This window comes from Zootoca vivipara, chromosome 9 (assembly GCF_963506605.1).
Source record: "Zootoca vivipara chromosome 9, rZooViv1.1, whole genome shotgun sequence".
NCBI classification, from domain to species: Eukaryota; Metazoa; Chordata; class Lepidosauria; order Squamata; family Lacertidae; genus Zootoca; species Zootoca vivipara.
The window spans coordinates 4,270,314-4,280,975 of NC_083284.1; the positions used below are offsets into that span (position 1 = coordinate 4,270,314).

General features: G+C 50.7%; 1 protein-coding gene across 2 annotated transcripts in view; it reads left to right on the forward strand.

Moving 5' to 3' along the window:
• Positions 1-9,890, forward strand: part of VPS16 (VPS16 core subunit of CORVET and HOPS complexes) — a 38,381-nt gene extending 28,491 nt beyond the window's left edge. For both annotated transcript variants that reach the window (XM_060278324.1, XM_060278323.1), the window contains exons 21-24: positions 4,308-4,477; positions 6,297-6,393; positions 6,800-6,903; positions 9,101-9,890. In XM_060278324.1, the coding sequence (XP_060134307.1) occupies positions 4,308-4,477; positions 6,297-6,393; positions 6,800-6,903; positions 9,101-9,245 (516 nt within the window). In that variant the 3' untranslated portion in view covers positions 9,246-9,890. The remainder of the gene's footprint in view (positions 1-4,307; positions 4,478-6,296; positions 6,394-6,799; positions 6,904-9,100) is intronic.
• The last annotated feature ends 772 nt before the right edge of the window (positions 9,891-10,662 follow it).

Consider the following 10,662-nt stretch of genomic DNA (forward strand, 5'->3'; position numbering starts at 1 on the left):
ACTGGCGGCGGCGGGAGCCGCACTGCCGGAACGTTGTGGGCAGCATGGCCCGAAGCAGAGCGGCGGCGGGAGGCAGAGTGGCAGCGGAAGCCCTGCTGCCAGAACATTGTGGGCCGCATGGCCGAGGCAGAACGGCAGCGGGGCGACTGACGGTGGCGGGAGCTGCGCCGCCGGAACATTGTGGGACACATGGCCTGAGGCAGAGCGGCAGCGGGGCGACTACGGTGGCGGGAGCTGTGCCGCCGGAACGTTATGGGCCGCATGGCCCGAAGCAGAGCGGCGGCGGGAGGCAGAGCGGCGGCAGAAGCCCTGCTGCTTGAACATTGTGGGCCGCATGGCCCGAGGCAGAGCGGCAGCGGGGCGACTGATGGCGGCGGGAGCTGCGCCGCCGGAACATTGTGGGCGGTATGGCCTGAGGCAGAGCGGCGGCCGGAGGCCCGCTAGCCCTTCCACACGATTCTGGAGGCTTTCCTGCAGCTGTTTCTCTGGGCCGTCAGGCTGCAATTTCACCGAGCCCCTCCAAGCCACGGCGGCGGCGGCGGCATTGGCAGTTCTTTAGGAACTCGCAGATCTGGATCTCGCAGTTCTTTAGGAACTCGCGGAACCAGATCGGGCAAAACCTGGCGCGCAGCGCAGGCGCAGGACAAGGGGCGTGATCCAGCCTCGGCAGCCCTAGCGACGGCGAGGGGGGAGTTACGAGCCTGCCGCTGGATGAAGCAGCCCCACCCCACCCCCTGCATAGTCTCCGGAGCCAGATCCCTCGGCAGGATCACTTCCCGCGAAGAGGAGCTGCCGGTGGAGCGCAGGGAGCCTGGAGGGGTGGCGAGGAGGGCAACCTGTCCGTCTGCCCGCATCCCTCTCGTAACTGCTGTATGGTAACTTGGCAAAGAGGTTTCCCACCTCATCGTCCCTGCAGGCAGGCAGCCACTTTAGAGGGGAGAAGGGCAAGGGGGAGGGAGTTCATTAATGTTTGGAGAGTCAGCTCAGGAAGGGGACAAAGGGAAGGCTTTAAAAGCATCGCGAACGGGGAGATATTCATTTTTTCCCCAGCAAGGTGTCCCAATGCAACGGCTTGAGTATCTCCTCTTTTACGTTGCAATCTGCGTCAGTTTTTGCAACCGATAGGGCTCCAGCACCGGCGCCCAGAGCAGATCTATCCATAGACAGTTCTTGCTTCACAAAACCCGTAGCACCGTTTTAAAAAAAAAAAGACACCCCCTGAAAATAAGACACCGTGTGTTTTTTTGAGGAAAAAAAGTTATAAGACGGTGTCTTAAAAAAGGGGAAACACGGTAATCACACCCTTTTGTCTGGCACTCAGGTATCAGGATGCCAGGGATTATCACTTAAATTCCTGAGACAATGAGAAGGTTCCCCCCACCCCCCTTCTCCCTTGCAGAGGAACACCTGGTCAGAGAGAGAGAGTCAAAAATGGTGTCAGTCAGGCCTGTCTTCCTGTGCTGCTTCAGACATGTTTCTGTACATTCATGTACATGTTTTATGAACAACTATATATATATATGACCTCAAAATTCTTATAACACGCCCCTCTGCTGTTTCCCCGCTAGAACTCTCTGCTGGCCCCTCCTCCCTTGCTGGTATCACAGGCTGCAGGTAGGGCTCTTGGATGCTGCCTGAGCCCTGCCTCGCTCTGCTCACTTCCTCCTTCCTGTCTCCTGCTCCTCCGCTGTTGTCAGAGCCATTCGAAGAACTGGAGTTGATGAGGGGTGGCTGTTCCTGTAAGCCCACCCCCTTACACAAACAAACAAACAAACAAACAAACAAACAAACAAACAACAAAGCACACACACACACTTAACTCCCAAAACCAAAGAGAGTAAAAGGAAAAGGTCAGCAAACTTTTTCAGCAGGGGGCCGGTCCACTGTCCCTCATACCTTGTGGGGGGGCCGGACTATATTTTGGGGAAAAAATATGAACGAATTCCTATGCCCCACAAATAACCCAGAGATGCATTTTAAATAAAAGGACACATTCTACTCATTTGAAAACATGCTGACTCCCAGACGGTTAGAAGGCGATTGGGCTGCATCCGGACCCCGGGCCTTAGTTTGGGGTCCCCTGGGTAAGACAGAAAAAAGGATGAAGTACCACACCCATTTGACTCCCCTCCACCAGCACTCGTCATCTTTGAGTCATTTAAGTTCTTATTTACATTGCATATCATTTATCGCTGTAATTACTTCGTTTATAGTACTATTATGGTATAACATCAAGTCACCTTACAAGCTTAGTCTAAACATATCAGCATGTTATCTTTAGATCAGTGTTTGTTCATATAATCCTGCCAATGTTTACATGTTCTTTTAAGTAACTTATGAATTTCCCCCATTCTTTATTAAGTTTATCATCTTCTTGGTTTCTGATCTTCCCGGTCATTTTTGCCACTTCAGCATAGTCTGTTATCTTTGTTAACCATTCTTCTTTGGTAGGTACCTACCTACCAAAGTACGTCACCCGTTCTCTCGACAAACCGGGAAATTGAGCAGTGGGCAGGGGTGAGATCCCTTGCTGTGGACACAGAGGAATGGTGGGAGGAACCAGCTGGGGAACCCCCAAAGGAAGAAGGCTCAGAGCCTGGGGAGTGGCAGTGGGACGACCGTGAGTGGTCAGAGGGAGAAGACGGGGAAGAGGCGGTGTCAGACGCTGATGAGGTAACAGGGCTTAGTGAGCTGGGAGAGTCTGTGGCAGAGAGAAGTCCAGAATCAGGGGCAGAAGATGAAGCAGGAGAAGGAGGCCAAGAGGCAGAGATGAGTCCGACACAGGTGTCTCCCCCTCCTGCTGTGACATGCTCCCCTCCCTGCTGGCCTTCCAGAACCGGAAGAGGCATGAAAAGTGCTAGTGCAGAATTCAGCCGCCAGGTTGATCACCTGAGCAAGACGGTTTGAGCATCTGACACCGATCGTGGTCCGACTGCACTGGCTGCCAATTAGTTTCTGGGCCCAATTCAAAGTGCTCGTTTTGACCTATAAAGCCTTAAACCGCTCAGGACTGCAATATCTCAAGGACCGCCTCTCCGCATATGAACCTACCCCAGACCCCGAGATCACCTTCTGAGGCCCTTCTTTGTGTACCTCCTCCTTGAGAGGACCGGAGGGTGGCCACACGAGAACGGGGCCTTCTCTGCAGTGGCTCCCCATTTGTGGGATGCGCTCCCCAGGGAAGTTCACCTGGCGCCTTCATTATACACCTTTAGGCCACCAGGCAAAAATGTTCCTTTTAAACCAGGCCTTTGGTTGACCTGATTGACATCCTATACCCTGTTAAAATGTGGCTCTTTTGGGGGGGGTTGTTATTGGGTTACTGATTTTATTTTTATTTTGTATATTGTGATCCTTTATGTGAACTGCCCTGAGGCCTCCGGGTATAGGGTGGTATATAAATTCAATAAATGAATGAATGAATAGGGCAGAGGACAGGTTAGCTGCATACAGGCACAGTCTCCTATTGCTTGGAGAAAACCCTGGAAAGTAGGGGAATTAGGCAGCTGTGGGGAACCAGGGACCTTCAGTCTCAGCAACTGCTACAACTAATCCAGAATGCGGCAGCTAGACTGGTGACTGGGAGCAGCCGCCGAGACCACATAACACCGGTCCTGAAAGACCTACATTGGCTCCCAGTACATTTCCAAGCACAATTCAAAGTGTTGGTACTGACCTTTAAAGCCCTAAACGGCCTCGGTCCAGTATCCCTGAAGGAGCGTCTCCTCCCCCATCGTTCAGCCCGGACACTGAGGTCCAGCTCCGAGGGCCTTCTGGCGGTTCCCTTCCTGCGAGAAGCCAAGTTACAGGGAACCAGGCAGAGGGCCTTCTTGGTAGTGGCACCCTCCCTGTGGAACACCCTCCCATCAGGTGTCAAGGAAATAAACAACTATCCGACTTTTAGAAGACATCTGAAGGCAGCCCTGTACAGGGCAAATTTTAATGTTTAATAGATTATTGTATTTTAATATTCTGTTAGAAGCAGCCCAGAGTGGCTGGGGAAACCCAGCCAGATGGGCGGAGTATAAATGAATGAATGAATAAATAATAATAATTATGTCTTATTCATGGGGACAAGACCTACCAGAGATGAGTTGCTGTGCTCCTTAGGCTTGGCACTCCAGTACAGATCCTGTTTTTCCTAATAGAGTTAATTCCACTTGCTTCGTGTGATTGTGTGCTATCTCTCTCCTGTCGCCCCTGAAGGGGATGCAGCCCCCAAACTGAAAAAGGCCTGGGTATCCCTTTCTCTGTCCGCCTGCAGCTTCCTCTCTGTCTCCCTTTCTCTTCTCGCCTTCCCTTTCCAGGCCACCGAAGACCAGATCAAGCTCCTCCGCAACCAGCGGCGCCTCCAGGCCGACTTCGACAAGCCCTACCTGGACGAGTCCCTCCACGACACAGTCTACAACCTAATCTTAGAGGGGAACCACAAGCGAGCGGAGCAGTTCTACCGCGACTTCAAGATCCCCGACAAACGGTTGGGGCAGTGTGGGGAGGGGCGGGGAGGGAGGGGGGATTCCCTGCCCCAAAGGTCAAGAGTCCCACGGGATGGTTGAGTGGGAAGAGCGCCCCAAATGCACTCAGCCCGGTTCCCCACTCCTCCACCACCATAGAGCCAAGCCAGGGCCAGGGATTTGGGGAACCAGCCTTCCCCCAGGGCACTCTCTCCAGGCCACACCCCTTGCTCGCCCCCCCCCCCAAGAGTGCTGGCTGAGATGTCCCCTTGAAAACATTTTCCAGTCTTCCTTAAAATCAGTCTCTCTCTGTGGGTATAATAATAATAATAATAATAATAATAATAATAATAATGTGAGCAATGAATTTAAAGCAACTCTTTCAAGGCATTCAATAAATGAAACCAGGAATAAACTAGAAACAGATCAAAGCAGTCATGAACGCCGTATGTGTCTGGGTGAGTATGTCAAAATGAAAATGTTTTCAGCAGGTGCCGAGAAGAGGTACAACGATGTCAAGGGGCAGGGAGTTCCAGAGGGTAGGGGCTGCCACGCTAAAAGATAAATTTCTTACCAATGTGGAATGGTATGTGGCGCCCGTAACAAGGCCGGTTCTGCAGATCGAAGTGACAGAGAGGGACTGTATGGGATCTTTAAAAGTTGTGTTCCAAGACATCCAGAGGTTGCCCAGTTGTGGAATGCTAGCCACAATTCAGAACTGGGTGTTGACTGCAACCGGAGCTCTTGGGGGAGTGCGTGGGAATGTTCAGGGAGGCAGGAGAGGATATATTGTTTATTAATATCCTTCCTGCAGTGAGGGGGGAAAGTATTTGATCCCCTGATGAATTTGCCCATTTGCCCTCTGACAAAGAAATGACCAGTCCATAATTTTAATGGTAGGTTTAATGGTAGGCTCATTGCATAAAATGAAGATACCAGGTAGCCTGACACCTGGCTGGTTGATAGGGGATAAAATGCTTATTTCACTCATTATAATGCACATCAATCTCTGACTTTTGTCTTCTGGGTTTCTAGGGGTTATTCTGTCTCTCGCAGCTACAATAAACCTACCATTAAAATTATGGACTGGTCATTTCTTCGTCAGGGGGCAAACGGGCAAATTTAGCAGGGGATCAAATACTTTCCCCCCTCACTGTAACGTGCGCTACCAAGTTCTATAATTTAGCAGAGTTTTAACATTCCCCTTTTAAACGCACAGTAGATAGCTGGTTGCAGGCTTGTTTAAGCCTCTCAATATTAGATTCCTCATAAGTTCCCTTATATCCCTCTTAAAAGAATAAACACGCCACAATCTTGTGTAAAGAATATAAAAGAGGTTTACTCACACATTCAGTTCACAGTTGGATCCCTGAAGACAGACTTAGTTACAAAGTATATCCATGTGGACCTATCCCATGTGGGGATAATCCCAGGGTCCTCTGTTGAGCAGAGAGCCAAGAGAGCAATTCTAGCTAAAAGCTGCTGCAACCACGGCGGAAATCAAAGAGAGAGAGAGAGTGCTGCGTGATTTGCCCTTTTGTTACCTGGACAGGTAAGGTCACGGCCACCTCTAGTCACATGCAAAAGGAAGTACCGTATGTCCCAGCCAGCAGGAAACAGGAAGCTTTCCACTGGCTGGACCAAACATTCCCCTGCATGCCCACTCTAGGAAAACAAGGAATGTTGTACTTGACTGCTACTTATGTATCACATCCCACAGACTGGAGGTCCAACTTTTCTCAGATTCTTGAGGACCGCCCCCCCTCCCCCCAAATACACACAAACTTTTCTTGGTCTGGCCAGAGTGGCAATGGTGACGCTGTCCCCTTCTTGCACTGTTAGGTTCTGGTGGCTGAAGATCAACGCCTTGGCTGAGCAAGGAGATTGGGAAGAGCTGGAGAAGTTCTCCAAGTCTAAGAAGTCCCCCATTGGATACCTGGTAAGGAAGGACGTTGGAGGGTGTGTGTGTGTCAGGAAACTGTCCAGGCATGGGAGCCCGGCCTTGCTCAGTGATTTCCTGGGCATCAGCCTTGGGGTCGCCATGGGTGCTTTAGTTGAGAATCCTGCATTGCTGGGGGTTGTGCTAGGCAAACCCATAGGGTCCCTTCTGTGAACCTGGAATGCGTAAAGAAAGGATAAAATGATGTAGCTACATGAGAACAGGAACCACTCCCAAAATATAATTACGAACGAGCCTCTTACATCTGTACCTTAAGTATGGATACAGAGGGCATGCGGCCCTCCAAAGGTTGCCTAGAAAGGAGTGTGGCCCTCGGGTCCCCCGCATTTATAGCGCTCGCTTTGGGACACCTGCATTGCATTGACAGTGTGGGATTTTTTGGCAGCCTTTTGTCGAGATCAGCATGAAGCACCACAACCGCCACGAAGCCAAGAAGTACGGCCCCCGCGTTGCCCCAGAGCAGAGGGTGAAAGCCTTCCTCCTGGTAGGGTACGTATCTGGTCTGGTGGGGAATGTCTCTGCCCCTTGGCTCACTTGTTCCGGGCACCTTTTGGGCTGGAGGCAGAGAGGAGGGCAACCAAAGATTGTCTGGAAACCAAGCCTAATGAGGAATGGTTGAAGGAGCTGGAGATGTTTATGAGAGCCATCTTCAAATATCTCAAGGGCTGACACATGGAAGAGGGAAAAAGCTTGTTTTCTCCTGCTCTGGAGGGTAGGACTCGAACATTTCAGGTGACAAGGAAGGAGATTCCGACTAAACACCAGGAGCAACTTTCTGTCAGTAAGAGCTGTTCAGCTGTAGAGGTGGTGCCGTGGTGACCTCTCCTTCCTTGGAGGTTTTTCAGCAGAGGTTGGGTAGCCATCTGTCATGGATGCTTTAGCTGAGATTCCTGCATTGCAGGGGGCTGGACTAGATGACCCCTGGGGCCCTTTCCAACTCTGTGATTCTATTAAGATTCTGCCTACCGCAATACATGCATCCAACAGACGAGAAAAGCATCACTTTTAATAGCATGCCCTTGTTTTTATCAATTTGTTTTATCACATTTATATACCACCGTTATCTTCCAAGGATCTCAAGGTGGTGTGCTTGGTCCTCCTCCTCCCCATTTCATCCTCACAACAACCCTGTGAGGTAGGTTAGGCTGAGAGACGGACGGGCCCAAGGTCACCCAGTGAGCTTCAGGGCTGAGTGGGGATTTGAACCCTGCTCTCCCAGGTCTGAGTCCAGTGCTCTAACCATTATGCCACACTGGCTCACTTAGGACTTAACAGGTAGTCTAAAATCCCTGTAATTGGGGAACTGCCCTTGGAATGAAACCCACCATGAGATCAGGCCAAGACATCTGAAGGCAGCCCTGTGTGGGGAACTCTTTACTGTTAGATGTTTTAGTTTGCTTTTATATTTGCGGGATGCCACCCAGCGTGGCTGGGGCAACCGAGTCAGATAGGCAGGGCACAAATTATAAAATTATCTCCTTTAACGGCTGTGCCCCAGTGGCAGACCGTGCTGCTGCGATTTGCTTCTTTTTGTTCCTTTAGTAAGACTGTGAACCGGAAGCTTTAAAGGGGTTTAAATCAGTGGGTTTCTGAACATTCTTGGGCCACTCCCCAGCTTAATAATAATAATAATAGTATTTATACGCTGCCCATCTGCCCCGGCCACTCGGGGCGGTTTCCAGCAGATAGAAAAACACAACAAAACAGGAACCATTAAAAACTTCCCTAAACAGGGCTGCCTTCAGATGTCTTCTAAAAGTCAGTTGTTTATTTCCTTGACATCTGATGGGAGGGTGTTCCACAGGGCGGGCGCCACCACCGAGAAGGCCCTCTGCCTGATTCCCTGCAACCTCACTTCTCTCAATCAGGGAACTGCCACAAGGCCCTCAGAGGTGGACCTCAGTGTCCGGGCAGAACAATGGGGGTGGAGACGCTCCTTCAGGTCTACAGGGCCAGAGCCGTTTAGGGTTTTAAAGGTCAGCACGAACATTCAGAAGTGTGCTTGGAAACATACTGGGAGCCAGTGTAGATCCTTTAGGACCAGTGTTACATGAGCCCACCCCCAGTGCCCACTACCCTATAAAAATCATTATTTAGAAGAGTGGTATCTGAAGAAGTGTGCATGCACACGAAAGCTCATACCAATGACAAACTTAGTTGGTCTCTAAGGTGCTACTGGAAGGAATTTTTTTATTTTGTTCAGAAGAGCGGTTTGCGTGGCCCCATAAGGAAGATAATAGAATTCTACACAGTGACAATTTAACTGCACATTCATCCGGATCAAATTAAAACTGTCAAGTTTAGTCAAGTCAACAAAATGGATGAATTTGAGCCAGCTTTTCAAAGTCTGATAGTCATTTACACCCACAGTGCCCCTTTGCCACCCCCGCAACCTTGCTTCTGAGCGATCAGCCCAGGCCACCCCCTCCCTGGGTACAGAGTCACCCACTTTGGGAACCTCCGGTTTAAATTAGGGTTTTGGTGCCTGCGTTTTTAACATGGATTTTCTAAGCTGCTTGATGGAGCGCTTTTCTTGGAAAGAGCGGGCTATGAACCCTGCTAAAATAAATAAATAAGCAAATGAATTTTAAAATGTACAGTTCCGTCTGTTTTAGCAGGCATTTCCGCCCTGGCCCCCCTTGTTTGTTTGTTTGTTTACTTATTCTCCACCCATTTTTAATGGCAGGGACTTGAGCCAGGCTTCCGAAGCCGCCATTGAACGGAAGAACGAGGCAGAGATGAACCTCGTCCTCTCGAAGTGCACGGCAGCCGCAGACGCTTCTGTCGTTGCCAAGATCAACCTTGCCAAAGCTCAGCTTGGAAAGAAGTAGGGGGCTCCCCCCTTCCTCCCCCCCACCCCACCTTGCAGCTTCCACCTGGCTGAAGGAGTGGGGTAGGGGGTCAGTTTTGGACATCCTCTGTGCGGGGGGGGCATCAGCCCAGCTCTGGTGCAGAAGCACTATCCAGTGTTAGCCTTTTGCGAAGAGAAGAGAGCCAGGGTCCTTGCATTGGCCGTGGGTGAGTTTTCAGACGCACGAGGCAATTTCCTCCTTCCGTCGTTCCTTTCTTCCTCTGGATTTGATGCTCCTGGGTTCCAGTTGGTTTGGAAGAGAGAAGGAGTTGCGTGTAAATGAACGAGGAATCCCAAACACTCTCTTCCCAACCTTCCTTATCAAATGCTCTTTGAACTGCCCCCTGCAAAACAGCAGGCTGTTGGGCTTCTCCCTTGGGCTGTTGGTTTAAGAGGGGGAATGAGTCTGCTTTTGGAGAGGCAGTTTGCTTGCCCAGATCCTGAACTGCCCCTCTCTCTCTCTCTGTGTGGACGTGGTCTTGGGGGTCGCAGTCCACGAGTTCGTCGCTGGTACTGCCTGCATAACCCTAATGCCATCTTCGTTTTACTATTTAATTCCCTTGTGAATTTGTAAAGTGGGAAGAACCTTTAGGGAATGAAATGATCGTAAAAATAAACAACAGCTGCTCACATCATGATGTCATTTGCTTCTTCCGTTCTTGAGCAGTGCTCTGATCCTGCCCCCCCCCTGTGTTTATGGTATGGTATCTGTAGACTGTTTTATTATTATTGATTATCCTCCACGATGGCTCTGCTCTGCCTCCAGGGTCAGAGGCAGCAATGGAAACCACAGGAGGGGGGAGAGGTATGGCTTGTGGTCGGATCCTGCTTGCGGGATTCCCACAAACATCTCGCCGCTGGCCACTGTGAGAACAGGATGCTGGACAAGAGGGGCCACTGGCCTGGTCCGGCAGGCTCTCCTGATGTTAAGCTTGCAGTCCACCAGTCCCACCCAGTGTGTCTCCCCACAAGGATATTGGCTGCACTGCTCCACGTCCACAGCCACAAAAAGGCGCCAATCCCACGCCATCACCCTGGGGCATAATGGGTACACCTGCCATGTTAAGAGACAAAGGAGGTTCCCCCCCTTACCATCGAGTGTTACAAAAATAATAAAATAAAATAAAATGGGGGGGGCGGTCCCACAGATGGCACACCTGCTTCCAACTCTGGTTGGCACCTGTCTTGGCAGCAGGGGTGTCAACTTGAATAAACCATTGAGGGGGGCAGGAAAGCGCCACCCATCATAACCAATTGCAAGACATGGCACATGCAAACTATTTGAATGGCAATGCCCATCAACTTGGGGAGGGGGGGGGGCGACACACAAATATTTTATTGGGGGGTGGTGAAGGGACTCCGGACAATTAGGAGTTGGTGGCTATGTTCGAGAGGCA